Below are 17026 nucleotides of genomic sequence, written 5' to 3' on the forward strand. Positions count from 1 at the left end.
AGGAATGATATGATTAGCTTCTTCAGTGGTTTGTCTTTGAACTTCTATATCATCTTCAATAAATATCATAGCTTCTAATTCAGATTCATCAAGTGAAAGATTGGCAATTTCTAATATTCTCATATCATTAAGAGACTCAAATTCATCTCGGAAATAAGAGAATCTCGCTCGCAGTCGCACAAGTAAATATGACGCGTCTTTTTTTTTTTTTCAACGTGTCATTTTGAAATTAAATAGTATTTTAATTGGATACAGCTTTGCTGTATACGACAAGTATAGGTGCCGTATCGGAGGCATATCCGTGTATCAGTGTATCGGATACAGCACGCCTTCATAAATAGGTGTATCGGTGCAACATAGCTATCCATACTTATATTTATACATCTACCATGTTTGTCAGTACTTGACTACCATTTATTTACTCCAGCATGCAATCAACAATATGTAAACAGCAAAATATATATAAAAAAATCTGTCAGATTTATCAAGTATATACAATAATCATACTCCAGAATCATGTTTGACCAGAAAATTACAGTTTTTGTACCAGCAAAAAGAAGATTGCTATATATCATACAAAGGATATATACAGGAAGCACATATGGTCTTCCTTTTCTCCAATCATATAAAGCAAATTATCTGACAAGGACACAGCTTCTTCCTGAAGACCATTTACAACCAATAATCATATTTCCATTAGGAAACTCATAAAGTCTCCAGGTCTGATTCTCTTAAAAAGCTAAATTTTTTATGCATTTGCAACCAATAATAATTATAATTCCATCAGGAAACTTCATTGTAATGTTATAAATCCCTCTTTGCTAAGATATTGTTCTTCCTCCATCTCATAGCCCTATTTGGTAGTCTTCTATAAACTCAAATCAACATTTATCTTACAATCCTTCAGAGTCATAACACATCTGCTACTACAGGAGTCTATCGCACAAGTTATGTACATCAATTGTATTTATCTCCTTACTCTGCTTGCAGAAATGATAAGACCTTACTTTGAAATGGTCAAACATTCTACTGTAAAGTAGTTAAACATCTTTGTCTTTGACAGTCATTTCAAAATCATTATTTGGCTCTTATTTGGCTTTCATTGGCCTTCATCTCAAAATCATTTGGAGAAATCTGTGCCACAATAGGCTTCTAAGAAAGAAATGTTGCAGAATCCTGCTTGAAAATAGGACTCTCAAAGTTGGTATCCATACTAACAATCAATGTAAGAGTTAAATTATATATCCCAATAGCACCAAATTAGGCGACTGGAAACTAAGCAAGCCATTTGCTCTCAAAAATTTTTGTCCCTCTAATGCCATTTAATGCATCACATCACTTCCATGAATATGCTGAACAAAGTTACTTATGAACTTCTTCAGTAAATTGAAAAATAGAGACTAGTTAACACATCAATGATAATACACCACTTTTTTTTCTGCAAATAGCCTATAATTTCTCATTTTCAGTATTTGAAATTGTAGGCTCAATATTCTTCTATTTAGTTTATTATCAAAATATCCACAGTTAGCATTATCCCTACTGTGAGGTCATAATTTCAAGAAACTTTCTTAAAATTTAATTATGGTCAAGGCTTGCTTGCAGATATCATGTGAGCGGGGGGATTCAAGAGAGGCATAAGGTAGCAGATGGCCCACCTAAATTTTTAACATATTGTTATATATGATAGATGGATATTAATAAATCCCGTTATTTGATATTTTTAATAATAATAATCAATGTGTTCCCCCTCCAAATAATAAAATTAGTTTATGTGCACATGTTAAGCAAAATTCTTGGTTCCAACATCACACGCAAGTAGGCCAAGACATGGTTAAGGCCTATGCCGTGGAAAGGACAAAAATAGTCTTCCATTCTATTCATATACAACAATAACAACATCAAGCCTCTATCTCACTAATTGGGGTCAGCAATATGAATAATATTTCTCCATTGTGTTCTATTAAGAGTCAAATTCTAATTTAAATATAATAAAAAAAAGATCATTTTTAATACTTTCTAACCAAGTCTTTTTACTTTTTTAGGCCTACTTTTTTTTTTTTTTTTTAACAAAAGATTTTATTCCAAACAAAAAAAAAGTACAAAATACAACATTCAAAGACACAGCACGACGAGAAAGTGGATAAAAATACAGAATAAGAGGGCTCAGTTTAAGGTTGAGACTACCAGCTACCCTTAAGCCAAGCCCGGACCATCTAATTTGATGAAGAATCGCACCAAAACCCAAGCAAACACCAAAGGTTGCCACGGGCCAGCCAAAGGACAAGCGAGCCCCAACCACATCACTGCCCGACCAAACGAAAAACAAACAGAGAGCTTGAATATATGCAAAGGCATCAGGCAACCTAACTACCAGACCATCCAAAGCACAATCTCAGAAAATTGCACCCCAGAAAATTTCAACCATAAGGCAACCACCACAAAAGCCACGGCCATTACCGACGACGTCTGCCCCTACCACGAGCTTTACCACGAGAGGCACCAGAAACAACAGGTGTATCACGCAACAAAGCAAAAGGATTACCAGGATCGTCCGCGCCACTAGAATCAAAAGAGGAAACGGACTCCGAATCAGACGAAACATGAAGCCAATCTAAGTGCTTCCTCACATTCATACCGGAATTGTTCCCCACATGAATAACCAAGGCTTGAGGTTCAATTAATTTCACCGGCACATCAACACAAGTATAATGAACATCATCCACTCCCAAATTAACCGAAGAAGCACCAACCTGAGAAACAGGGGACAAAACCTTCATGGATCCAGATAAATCAAATCGCTCAACAGCCATTGAAGGAGCAACAATTTTAGTTAAAACACATGGTTCACTTAAAATTGGCATTGAATTAAGTTCACAAGCCATTAAAGCGCCATTACTAGAACATCCCCGAACATCCTGCTCAACAACAGCCAGAGCACCCACAGACGCCACAGGTGTATCATCAACAGTAGGGGCAACCACAGCAGGATTAACTACAGTATTATCAAAAGGAACTGCCACAGGATTTAAAATTGGACCCAAAGGCTCAACAACAATAACATCAGTAGGCCCAACTTCATTCAAATCCGGGGTCGACACAGGGTTAGGAGGGACTCTACCCGAGACAACAGAGTCAACACCTAAACCTCCCTCCTTAGCAGTAGAAAGAAAACCAGGATCAGATGAGTGCACAAGAGCTAAATCAACCCCCAACGAATGAGGAGGAGGCAAAGTAGAAGAGACAAGGTTAGGATTAAGAATTTTACAATTCGTTTTAGAATGGCCCAAAGCTAAACAATGCGTACAATAATCAGGAAAGTCTTTGAAAATGATAGATTGAACATACCCAACACTATCCGGACCGATCCAAATCTTGTTCGGATATTGCTTGGACACATCCAGTTCAACTAAAACACGAGCAATAGAAGGACGCGAACCAGAGGAGGTCGCATAGTCCGTCTTCAAGGGTTTACCAAAGATCTGACCTAAACCTTAAAGAATACGCAGAGCGAACAAATGAGGCTGTAAGTTAGGGAATGAAATCCATATTGGGATAATAGGCGATTCAACCTCCACATCCAACATTGGAGACCATTTAATCAATTTCATGAAGCAATTACTTACAAAATAAGATCTATGAGCAAAGACCCGACAGTAATCCAGATCGTTAAAAAGTTTGATCAAGATATTACGCTGATTTAAAACAGTCACTGAAACCTCACCATTAAGCTTAAGCTTGAAGAAAAAACTCCTAATAGCTTCAAGCGATGGTCTCCGACCAGGAAATTTCTAATATAGGTCAAATCTAATACATTTAGGTCTACTTCTATCTTTCTTAACATAGGTCAAATCTAATACATTTACTATGCTCATATAAGGAACAAAAATCATATTTGTATGCATTTTTCTTATACGAATGCTTACATATGTAAGTTATACCTACAATGCATTTGATGCTTTATTGATGTAGGACTTAAATGCTTATTCAATATTAAATATGAAATTGCACGCTTTTATGTGAGACCAATAATAATTATTAACTTGCAGTGATTTTAAACAATGAAAGAAAATGACACATGGGTGAAACTAGCTTAGGTCAAGTCACACAACTAGATGTTTAGATCACAAATTAAACAATTATTCAAGCATAGCATACATGAAGGATTTTCAACGAACAATCACTAAATTAACAATGAGATTAGTCACTACGAAAGAGATCCCTCACCCAACTCTTAATAAATTTGGCTTGCGTAGAAAGTTTTCATGACCCTTATGATGCCACAATCAAGGGTGAGTAAGTAGGTAAAAGGGTAAGGGGAAGAGTTTACCCAAAGGAAAAAGATACGAAACTCTGACATGGTCATTTTGGGTGCTGAGAAAGAGTGGACAGCAACACAAATCTTCTAACTGTCTTTGGACAGCACTTTGGCAAGTTCTGGATGGTGGGACAGCAAACTAACTTGTGCTGGAGTCTTTGGAAAGCAAGCTGAAACTTCCGGACAGCAGCTACAATGGTATGGACAGTAGGTATTGGCTTTGGAAAATTCTGGACAGCAGCTTTCAAAGGCTCGGGAATTTTGGACAGCACACAAAATCTGTCCAGAAATGTGAACAACAATTTTGGAAGGAAAAATTTTAGGGTTTCGGTCCTTTGGAAGCAAAGGAACTAGGTGAATATTGTGGGGAGATATGTGAACAGCAGTGAAAGAAAACAAGGAGTTAATTTCCTTGCCTAAGTGGTATGCTAATTAAGTTACAAACCAGTTGGAGAGAGGCTTGGTCTTGGAGGGAAATTAATAGATTGATTGGAGAGCTTAATGGGGTGCGTTAATTAGATAGGAGAGAGAGGGAGGGGTCGGCCATGCAAGACGGAGGGGGGGGGAGGGGATGTTAATTGGGGATTTAAAATCCTTTCCAAACATAGGACATTATTTCGAAAACTTTCTAAGTTTAGAATGGACTAAAATAGGAAAGTATTTAATACTTCAATTTGAAAAAATTTTTAGAGGCAAAAAGGGGAGGAGGCCGGCGGCTAGGGTTAGGTTAGGGTTGGGGCCGGGGGTTTAGAGGAGGAGGGGAGGCCTTGGAGCTGACGGTTGGAGGCGGAAGAGGGGTGGCCGGCCGAAGGTATGGGAGGTGTTGGTGTTTAGCCTAGAGAGAGGGAGGCGGGGAGAGGTGGCCAGCTTAGGATTAGTGGAGATGGGGTTCGGCCAAGAGAGGGGGAAGGGGAAGTGATGGCCGGCAGTTTGGGAGGGGCGGGGGGGAGGGAGGAAGGGAGAAGTAGGAAAATTCGACCACGAATCCGGACGCTTCCTACGGTTGGTGGGTGTTGCGATGCCCTCACTTAGAGACTTCAATCTCTCCAAGAACTATCAAGCTCTCTCTAAACACATAAGTGCAGAAATTTCATAATATCATTCATTAAGCTCAAAATAGGAGAAGGTGACTTTTAAAAGCCTCATACAATGAAGAAAATTAAAAAAGACCAGCATGCCCTTAGGGCTTACGTATGAATATCCCCTCAAGTGAGTGTACAAATGAAAAAAAATGCAGAAATAAATCAAATACATATAATGATTCAAAAATAAATCGGTGTGATCGTGACCGTAGATCGTTGGCCACACCTTTGGTAGACTCTCTAGGCCGGATTTTCTCATCATTTATATATGATCAAATTATTCATAAACAAACCCCAAATAGTTGTAATAAGGTATAATGATGATGATTATGCAACATCCAAATTTTGACTCTAACCAACAAAAAATAAAGCAATAATAATATTTCTAAGTAAGATTCAACATATTTCTTATCAAATAGTAAGCAATACAATCTACGCCATAAATGAAATTGGACACCAAAACCATGGAAATAAAACAAAACTAAAGCACAATTGACAAGTTTGAAATTGAAACCAAAACTCAGTTTAAACACATTGGTGCTAATTCCTTGGTTGACCAAACCAAAAGAAAATAAACTTTTAACTACTTAAAGTTTTAGCACATAATTACCAATTTGTCAGTGCCAATCTAAGACAAATAATATATATATATAATAAGGTTTAATTTCAACATGCTAGGATATGCTAGTCTTACTATAACCCTCTGTTCCTAGTGGTCGCCAAACAAGTCAGATTTGTTTTCAAATTGGTTCCTTTCTTCAGTAAATAGCTTGTTCAAGTTTGTAAAAACCAGTGAGCCATTTTCTTCATGGAATGATTGCCCTGATGCACCCATACTGCCACTTGTGAAATTTGTTCCAGAAAATTTTTAGTTCAGATTTTAAATTTGACTCAGTGGTCTAAACTAAGCTAGTAACAAAAGATATACCATCCATTGTCCATTAACAGAACTGCTACAACTGCTTCGAAGAAAATATAACACAGGCGTGGAGCCAACCTCAAATATCACAATATTCAAACTAAAGCGATTTTACTTATTTATGAATTGCAAACAAATGAATACAACTCTTGTATAAGAAATGTTGTCATCGAATTCGCAAATAGAGGAACCTCACATTGCAGTACCTCTTGATACTAGCCACCTAATGCCAGAATCCCAGTATGACAGCAATAGCAAATAATAGTAAAAGAACCAAATTACCACCAGGCAGCAAATCACTTCTAGACATAGCTGATCTGCACATGTATAGCAACTCTATAAGCACTCTATCTTTACTGTAAACAGTTTAGAAAAAAATGAAGCATCATATAACTCTAAAGATAATTGAAAAGATAAACTCTATGTTTAAAAAGAAATACCAACTTCCGTAAGACAATTTTGCTTGAAATCTCAGTATGAAAAAAAGCAGAGTTAAAAAGCTTGAATGAACAAAACTAACCAAAGCTTCCATGATATGCAAACTTAAATCCCTTGTTTCAGTATGCTTATATGATGCCATCAGGTACACATTCTCTTTCTCTTTTTACCTTATAAGCAGAGAAAATGCAAATAAAGTTTTATGGTTGCTAATACCTCTGAAATTCACAATCCCTTCGCCAATGCAAGTGGAGAAGCCTTATAATATCCCTACTCTCACACACTAAGCTATGCAAAAATCACAATCCCTCTGCCAATGCAAGTGTCTAATCTTGCACACTAAGCTGGTAGAATCGCTTCCTCCTATCCTTAAAGACTAGGAAAACCTTCTCCTTATTTCTTAGGAGGGGCACAACTTCAATCCACCATAGGAATTGGTGAGTTGAAGGCTTTAGTAGAAACTAAAACAAAAAACTCAATCCTCTAAAAGATTGCAGTAAGAAATACAAATAAGAACTCTAAGGATTGAGGAGATATATAATTGGGCCAATGGCTTAAAGAAAAGCTTAGAAAGAACATAAAATCCTCTTATGAGTATAACACTGTGAGCTCTTTTTTACTTTATTCCATTAGTTTATACTAACCGAAAAATGTACGTACTTATATAAACAAATGGGATGAAGAAATTAAAAAAATCCCCTTAATAAAATCTCAAAAAGATCGCCAGTAATTAGCCATAAATGCAACCGGTCATATAGGTTGGCATAGGTAAAAGTAGCCTAAAGAATGGGTGCATGTTACCAATACAACATCAAGCCATTCCATCCAAAGGAGCATGTGGTGATGTAGTTGTCACGACCAGACTCGGATGCTCGACTTAGCGAGGCGGGAAATAAAAGTCAGATGGTAGAATTAAATCAATATAATTCATAAGCAATATAACATACAACTTTCTCATTTCAACTAAAGAGACACTTTACACAAATAATCCAAAAATATATTCATTTCAACTTTGAAAAAAAAAACTAAAATTCACATTAGTCGATTTATCTGTTTTCATTATTGCGTCGTCTTTTATAAACAAACTCTTCCCTTTCTGTCATTCATATTTCTTTTGAAATTTACCTGAAACATTAAATTAATAGTTTGAGTTTATAATGTAAACACAGTGGGTAATCATTGTGAATTATAAAACAGTAAAATAGATATATCATAATATATATCTTCTTATACATCTTCCTTTCTTAATATCAAAATCAATATACATACATCTTTCATGCATTATAAACCTTATAATCTCATATAATTCCTTTTTGTATTCGATCATAATTATCCATTTTCCATTTTATCATTTCTTTTAATAGATTTGACATTCAATTCTTTTTCATATCCATTTCAATTTTCAATTCATCTCTATATCTATTTTCATTTGTACATGAGCACCGTCTAAATGTACCGATTAAAGTACAACTATTTACATTTCCTTTTCCTTTTTAACGTGCACGGATACGTCACTTCCCCACCAATACCATAAGGGGGTGAACTCCTACAAATTGCATGTATTTCCTTTTTCTTTTTCTTTATTTATTTTTATTTTTTTGTATATCATTAATTCATACATACTTATGATATACATATAATTATCATTAATATGTATAAATACTTTCTAACTTTACTCTATATTTCTTTTATAGATAGACTTTCAGCGTGCATTTTCTTTCACATTTTCATATACTTGCATATATATTTGTTCATTTCATGCATAATAATTTCCAAAATATTTTATAAGTCTTAAAACAATTATATAATATGATCCTTGCAAAATAAAATAGAAAAATAAACTAAAGAGAAATTCTATAAATACCCACTTTGAATCTTTCAAATCATTGATTCTTGTCACAACATAAAGAGATACACAATAAGGTAAATTTATATATAGTTAACTTTCATCAAATTTTTGATAAACATCTATCTAATTAATTGTTACCTCAACCTCAATTTCCTTTCTTGTAAATTCTTGAAGAACCCAACTCATACAACTTGATCTCTTTCCCTTCTAAAATTTCATTAAACCCTAGCTCATTAGCAATAATTATATTATGGGAATGGGAAGGAATCAGTAGGGTACCAGACAAAAAGAGTGACTGAACTTTTTGTGTACATATACTTTTTGGGTGTACAAAGATATCTGAATAGGAGCTGTACAGACACTTTAGGTATGTAAATGAATTCAAAAAGTTTAGTAAAGCTTTGTGTTTTATTTAAGATTTGCATTTTATTGGAGGTATTTGACATATACTTTCTGTTGTTAAGTATAAAATATGAAGTGCTAGGATAATCTGAATAAGCTACTTCCTGCTCACATGATTTTGATAGAAGTAATTCAAAATGGGTGTTAATCAGAGATAAGTCTATTCAAATTTTTCCTTCTCTGGTACACTCCAAAGGAGATCAAAATGGGGTGTGACACATGACGGGCCTTACAAGTTCTTAGTGATGTCTTTCGAGCTCACAAACGCCCCTACCACTTTTCAGTCGCTCATGAACATGGTATTCAAACCATATCTCTGGAAATTCGTACTGATTTTCTTTGATGACATACTGATGTACAACAGTTTGATAGGGAGCACTTGGAGCATTTGACGGTGGTCTTGGAAGTATTACAGGAGTATCAGTTGAGAGCCAACTTGAAGAAGTGTTTCTTTGCACATACCAGTGCGGAATACTTGGGGTACATGGTTTTTAAGGAGAGGTTGGCTGCATATTAGGCAAAGATTAAAGCAATATAGAAATAGCCTCTATATAGAAATCTGAGAGAGCTGAGGAGGTTCCTAGGTTTGACGGGGTACTATAAGAGATTCATGTGAGGATACAACACCATAGCCTGATAGTTGATAGAGAAACTAAAGAAGGACAATTTCTTGTAGGGAGAAGCAGCTACACATGCTTTTGAAAGACTGAAAACAACAATGACCATAGTACCAATTTTGGCCCTCCTGAATTTCAGTCAAATCTTTGTGGTTAAGACGGATGTATCAGGATATGGGTTGAGGGTCGTGCTTATGCAGAATCACAAAACCATAGCCTACTTCTGTCAAGTGTTGATAGCTAGAGCTAGGTTGAAGTTAGTCTATGCAAGGGAATTGATGGCCATTGTGTTAGACAATCAGAAGTAGCGACCTTACTTGTTACGTCAGTATTTCATTGACAGGATGGACTAAAGGAGCTTGAAGTTTCTTTTAGAGTAGAGGATGGTGATTGAGGAACATCAGAGATGGTTGTCAAAGCTATTAGGCTATGATTTTGAGATTCATTATAGACCAAGGCTGGAGAACAAGGTGGCAGATGCCTAGTCCAACTGTATGGGAAAGCTCTAGGAGTTGGAAATATCAATATCAATGATACTAGATTGTGGGGGCTATGAAAGAGGAGAGCATGCATGATAAGGGGTTCGGAAAAATTAGAGTAGATCTTATGAATGATAAGAACAGTCACCCATGCTACTCTCTAGAGGGGGAGAGACTGTTGTACCAGGGAAGGTTTGTAATGCCTCGGACCTTAGTTCATATCCCATAACTGCTACAACGAGTTCCACGGGACCGCGATTAGGGCTCACTCTAGTATGTAGTAAACATACATGAGACTAGTAGTAGAGTTGTATTAGAAAGGAATGCACAAGAATGTAGAGGAGATGATGGCTAGATGTGAGATATACCAGCAGAACAAGTATATGGCCATGGCCCCTGGGGGTTCCTTCAATCCCTAGCTCTAACAAACCGGGTGTGGGAGGAGGTCACCATGGACTTTATTGATAATTTACCTCGATCTAAAGGGTTTAAGTAATTTTGGTGGTAGTTGATAGGTTGAGAAAGTACGCTCACTTCATCCCCCTATGACATTCTTACACTACAATGACAAGGAACAGTGCTAAAGAGGAGCACCACTTACCACCCCTAGACAGACGGGTGGAGAGAAGTGGTGAACAGGAGCTTCGAGGCATACCTCTAGTGTTTTGCTTTAAGAACACCTAGGGTATGGGCCAAGTGGTTGGCATGGGCAGAATATTGGTATAACACTTCGTACCACTAGGCTTCCCAGACCACTCCCTTCAAAGTACTATACTGAAGAGACCCTCCACAGTTGGCACATTTTGGGCAAAGTCGCACACGAGTATCATCAATAAAGAATACATGGAGGAAAGGGACAGGATGTTAGAAGAGTTAAAAAGACATCTGATGAGACTTAACAAATTATGAAGAAGCAGGTGGATAGGCACAAAAAGGATATCAAATTTGTCATTGGGGATAGGGTATCCTTAAAGCTACGACCATATAGACAGAGGACATTAACCAACATAAGAAATGAAAAGCTAGCCTCGAGGTACTTTGGCCCTTATAAGGTGTTGGAAAGGATTTGAGCAGTGGCGTTACGCTTGAAGTTACCCCCGACAACTTCCATACACCTAGTGTTCCACATTTCACAATTGAGGAGAGTTGTGGGGGATCAAACAGCTAGTTCAGAATTACCAGGGACATTGATTGAGGATATGGAGGTGATTTTGGAACCACTAGAGCTTGAATGGGTCCGTTAGGAAGTGGGAGAGCACAAGGAAGTGTTGATTAAGTGGAAGAACCTACCTGACTATGATGCCACATGTGAGCCATTTGAGATGGTAAAGGGTAAAGTAAAGCATCAATTTCCCTCCTTCCACTTTGAGGAGAAAGTGGCTCTTTGGAAGGAAAGTTTTGATAAATCAGGGTTGGTCTAGATCTATAAGAGGCAAAACAGGGGAAGTTCTGCCCCTCAATGCCCCCCTGTAATTGTGGGGTCCACAAGCTTAGTTAGAGGGAAATTAGGGGAGATTTAGGAGAGAAAATTCAAATAGAAAGGCCGTTTGGGAATTAGAAGGGGATTAATGTTTGTTTAAGACAGAATTACTCTTAGGATTTGTTTTTAATCTTGCTTTTTGTTGTAGTTTGGGGGTTCCTGGTTCTTGTTTGGGCTCTAGCAATGTCTAAAGATTTGGGAGAGTTGGATCTTTATCTCCAATTGAAGATCCAAATGTATATTGCTATTTTCTTTCATTTATTTGAGTTTTGGTGTGTTTTCTTCCTAAATTCTTTGTGGCATTCTCTGATTTTTGTTGAAATTGCATCAACTACCTAACACACTTCTACCTTTCTTCCCGCCATAGGTACCTGGATCTAGGCTTTGATACTAACTTGATAGGAAATTGATGCAATTTCAACCAAATCAGTGAACAACAATAAGAAATTGGGAAGAAGAACACACCACGAATCTTTTTATTGCAAGATATATGAAAGAAAATAGCAAGAGATAGTTGGATCTTCAATTGGAGAAGAGATCAGGCTCTACCAAATCCCTAGCCAACGGCTAGAGCCTTTACAGCCAAAGAAAAACTAATTTCAGCAAATTCATAACATAATCCTGAAATCACCCTATTATTAGCCATAAATAGGCTCCCCTAATTCCCTCCTAAATCAACCCCCTTTCCTTAAATAATTCCCTCTCATATTTGAATTCAAATAAGATCACTTGCCCTAAATAATTCCCAACCAATTGTAATAAAAACTTTCCTAAAAAATTTCCCCTAGATTCTTCCTCTCTTTCCTTAAATAATTCCCTCTTAGATTTTGAATTCAAATTAGATCTTTTGCCCTAAATAATTCCCTCATAATTATAATTAAAACTTTTTTAAACAATTCCTCTTTGATTAAAAACCTTCATAAACAGCTCCCACTTGATTAGGAAACTTCATAATTCCCTCCAAATGAAATTGGTCGGTCCCTCAAATTCCATAGGATGAGGCAGGGGAGAGGCTAATTTGTTATGACAACACCTCAAAAATAAAGATCCCCTTAGTGATGACGGTGCAAATGATTTTTAAGTGTTCACAATTATTTTAACTTTTTTTTAGAATTGAATGTGGTTGAGTAGTGAACTGAAAAAGAAGAAATTTGAAGTTGAAATATATATTATTTGATACTTTTACACAATTCTTATATTTTATGTTGTTTTGTTCTTGTAATATTTTGATTTCAGTTCTATGTCATGCAATTTATTGTTTATTATTTTATATCTTGTGCAATTTTTTGTTTCATATATATGTCAACTTACTATTTTATAGTTCAATAGAAAGTTAATATGTCATCCTTTAACATATTATTTGGGTATTATATAAAAAATCACTTTTAACCTTTATTTTTATTTTATGTGATTTTTTTAATTTTGAGTCATACACCTTAAAACGCCTTGAAGCTTACGCCATGCCTCAAGAATGAAAAACACCTCAATACCCAATTGCGCAATTTTAAACCTTGTTCTATTTTCATTTTGTGTTCTTTCCTTTCTTAATTTGTCACCCTCTATTTCAAAAAATATAAGATATATAAGTTTCACTAAATTTAGCCATTCATGAAACTTAACTAGAGCTAGTCATAACAATTAATTGATTTTAATTGAAAGATACTATGAACATTTTTATTTTAAAATTCCATAACATATTTTTTCATTTCATTTTGCATCACATTGTGCATTAGGTGGCACATCATTACACATCAAAATTTTCATTTTAAAATTTCATAGCAAGGTTTTTCATTAGGGAGCTTCCTATTTTCAACATCGATCATCTTCATGGTTAGCATCTTGAATTAAAAACCTATTAAATGCTTCGTCAAACCATCAAATGGTTAGTTACCTTCTTGGTTACTTGCTTGAATGGTAAATCTATTACACACTTACCCAAATCATTAGTTGAAACGGATAAAAGTATGTTAGCATCAAAAACTTAACAATATAATTGAAGCAGGCCAACACTTTGGATTTATTTCATTTGCACTACAACTAATATGTTGTCATCATCATCTTCATTATTAATACATCTCAACTACTAGGTTTACATAGTGAATCCTTCAAAAGACATTCCTAATCAGGATTCAATTGATATTAATTATATTAACACTATCTCTTCTATACCTCCATTGTACATCCTCCAACAAAACCATGCCTTCAACAAATCAAACCAGTAAAATTTGTAAAATGCTAGAGACCAATTAACCTTAACTTGAGAAAATATGGGTGGAATCGAGGGTAAAAATCAAGTAATAAGCAATTTCTTAACTTTCAAAGCTAAATAAAGCAGTTACGAGAATGGTTTCATAAAAAAAAAAATAATAATAAATCATGCTATAAAACAACTGAATAATTTAAACTTGCAGGAGTGAAAGAAAAAAAATGTTAGACCAAATATACCTATGTCTCTTCCGTCGTCTATTTATCCAAGCCATTGCTGGTGGAAGAACCCCAAATAGAAAACAATTTGCATAGACTCCAGCAAAATCCAGAGCTTTTGCAAAAGCTGCTTGGAAGAAAGATGCTATGAAGATGGGCACAATTAGAACTATCCAAGTCACGAAAATACTACTCCAACCGACATCAAAAGGAACTGAACCGCTGAAGCTCTCACTGCAAATATCTTCTTTGCTGCCATCTCTGTTAGTCTTACTTGTTGCATCCTCTATCAAAAAATTAGGGTCAATCTCGGGACTACCAACAGAAGAAGCTTCCCCTCTAATTCCCATACCTCTAGCAACTTTGGATTTGATGTGGTCACCACCCATTAAGATCTGATCCCCGCTTGGGGATATTACCAGCTCCATCTCTTTCCTTTTCAACCTTTGAGCAATCAATGTAACAGTATCAAGTAGCTGTTTAGGGAAGCTTACAGCATATCCAATCAAGCTTGTTGCTAATGCCGCAAAAGCAAAACCTTGAACGGCCGGCAAAGCAGAGGCATTCACAGAGAGAAGCAGCTTAATGGGGTCTTGAAAACTACTACTTCCACCACCAGCCAGCGCAAGAACAATCGCATTCCATGAAAGAACCATTGCCAATGGAACAAAGCCACCAAATAGTATAGCCTTTCGAGCATCATAAACTGAATGTCTGAGAAGCTTGCAAATAAAGGGAGTAATCACATGAAAGCCCAGCGTGAGCACAGTGACCGGAATCGCTGGCATGATAACCTCCGGCTGCCATGAAGCAAAAGTAAAAGACAGTACCAAATTACTTCTCCCACTGGACAATCCAATGGCTACAAGTGTCGAGATGGAGAAGAGCATCAGAACACAGAGCAGCCGGTTGGTGAAGTCGATGACCTTAAAAGGAAATAGCCCAATGACAACGCCAACAAAGCAGGGAAACAAAGCATGAGCTACGATTGGATTCATGGTCTGAAACTGCTGAGAAACCAGCGAGCCGATCCCTGAGACGCAAGCTATCAAGAGAGAGAAGCTGAGACAGGCATAAACGATGGCCACAAAGGCCCCGAAGCTCGGTCCTAGAGCCCTGGTCGCGAGGGAGGTGAAGCTGGTCTCTTTGACTCTATCTTCCTCCATTGCGGCGAAGCTGAGCTCGGCGACGAGGACGATGGAGGAGATGACGTAGACCCAAGAAAGAATGATGGCTAAAGTGGAGGGGAAGGGGCCTGCTTTGATGGTGGCAGAGGGAAGGCCAAGCATTCCAGGGCCGACAGCCGTGCCGATTATAAGGCTGACGGCCCCCCAAAAGCTCGCCCTATCCTTCTCCTTCTCCTCTATTTCTGCATTGTCATTTCCTCCAATACTTGATTTTGCCGCTTCTGAAATGGAATGAATCGCGAGGGGGAAATGGTTAGGGTCATTTTGGGCTCTGCAAGCTGGGAAATGGAGAGACGAATTGGCGGAGAGGGGAAGCAGAACTTTGATCAATGAAAGGTTGCGCCTTGAGGAGCTCAGATAAGTGGGTAGAGAAGAGGGTGTGAGAGATCGGAATGGACATCTTCTGAGAAAGAGCTGTGGAGCGAAAAAGGAGTGTGCTTTGAGGGGATGGTGGGAGAGTCGCATGTCTTTGTGTGTGTGCGCGCGCGCGCGTGAGAGAGAGACTTTGCAGCTGCAGTTCTGTGGGGAAGTGTATTCTAATTTTATTAGGAGAATCACCAAAGATATATATCAACCTTAAGGATTTATGGAAGAATAACCTAACCTTTTTGGCGCCATTTGAGCTCCTTTAATGGAGGATAAATATGAAATCTATGACAACCACCCTATGAATTATTGATAGCTTTATTGCTTTTTTTATGGACTTGAAGGTACTCACCAATGATGGAACACTCACTGTTTCATCTCAACTTATAAATTAGTGGTCATAACCATAAAAAATAATCTCCAATATCTAGTATCTTTAGCAACCAAGGGCAACTATTATGGGTCTATAAGAACCATAATTTACTATTTCAAGCTCTAATTACATTTTAGTTCTATGATCCGAAGGAAAGAATACCAACTTAAGGGGTTGTAGCCATGGGCCTTATAGTGCACATAAAATTGATTGAAATTTATTAAGTAGAGCCTTGGTGATAGGAGTTTAATCGGGTGTATTTGGAGTTAACTTTTGACATGGTTATTAATCATCTAGGTTGAACATTAAGGGAAATCGCTCATGGAATATTAGGAGTCCTCTCCTCACCATTATGTCTTCAACAATTTAAGTTAAATTCAATGTTATCCAAATCATTCCAATTTTAATAAAAATTTAAATTTAGTTGCATGATATTAGAAATATCCAGCATAAATGGCATATATACCTCAAAACACATTTTAGAGTTTTCAAATCTTATTTTACATACATGTATTCCTTAATTCAAAATAAGCACCAACTTCCCCATCATAATTGGCCACAGGCATATAATCTCACTTCTTTTATCCATATTGATCATATGGAAGAGTAATGAACTTTGCACTCTATAAACTAATATCACTTCTACAGAGGTTTTATCAAATAAAATCATGAATAAGAAAAAATGATACCACGATGAGGACAAGACGGTCAATATAAATATAACTCTTCTCGAGTTAATATATAGTTTTAAGGTAACAAAAATGAGGTTTTGCATTGGTTTACTTGTTTGATGATAAGTCTCTAAGGAGGAAAGAACTAACAAAAGAATGCAAAAGAAGATACCATGATGTAAGTGGTGACACATTTTGGGTCCAAAAGGTGTAATATCCCTACAACACTAGACAAGATGAAATGATGGACCTCATCCCTAAAGTAAACATTAAAGGCCTATATCAATTAAAAATATTTTGTTCTGAAAAGAGAAAAACGTCCCTATCAAAGTAATACAAAAAGTAAGAATAAGCAAAGAAAAGTAAAATAGCATTTCACTTCATAAATAAAGTTCATAACATTGATACATCAAAGAAGCAG

The 17026-nt window shown here is 36.6% G+C and overlaps 1 protein-coding gene across 1 annotated transcript; it reads right to left on the reverse strand.

Moving 5' to 3' along the window:
- Nucleotides 1–6313: 6313 nt before the first annotated feature.
- Nucleotides 6314–15760, reverse strand: LOC110104008 (tryptophan-specific transport protein). The gene is made up of 2 exons (XM_028696810.1): nucleotides 14030–15760; nucleotides 6314–6636 (listed from the first exon to the last, which is right to left on the reverse strand). Exons 1-2 carry the CDS (start codon nucleotides 15658–15660, stop codon nucleotides 6543–6545), a joined length of 1725 nt encoding a protein of 574 aa, XP_028552643.1. The 5' UTR covers nucleotides 15661–15760; the 3' UTR covers nucleotides 6314–6542.
- Nucleotides 15761–17026: the final 1266 nt, after the last annotated feature.

The sequence above is a fragment of the Dendrobium catenatum genome, unplaced genomic scaffold (assembly GCF_001605985.2).
Source record: "Dendrobium catenatum unplaced genomic scaffold, ASM160598v2 fragScaff_scaffold_847, whole genome shotgun sequence".
NCBI classification, from domain to species: domain Eukaryota; kingdom Viridiplantae; phylum Streptophyta; class Magnoliopsida; order Asparagales; family Orchidaceae; genus Dendrobium; species Dendrobium catenatum.

Bases quoted from the DNA above. Each gene is read 5' to 3' on its own strand.
- LOC110104008 (XM_028696810.1), bottom strand. From the start codon at position 15,660: ATGCGACTCTCCCACCATCCCCTCAAAGCACACTCCTTTTTCGCTCCA. The intron at 6,637-14,029 runs GTATATTTGGTC...ATACATGTGCAG, and splicing joins AGACGACGGAAGAGACATAG to ATCAGCTATGTCTAGAAGTG.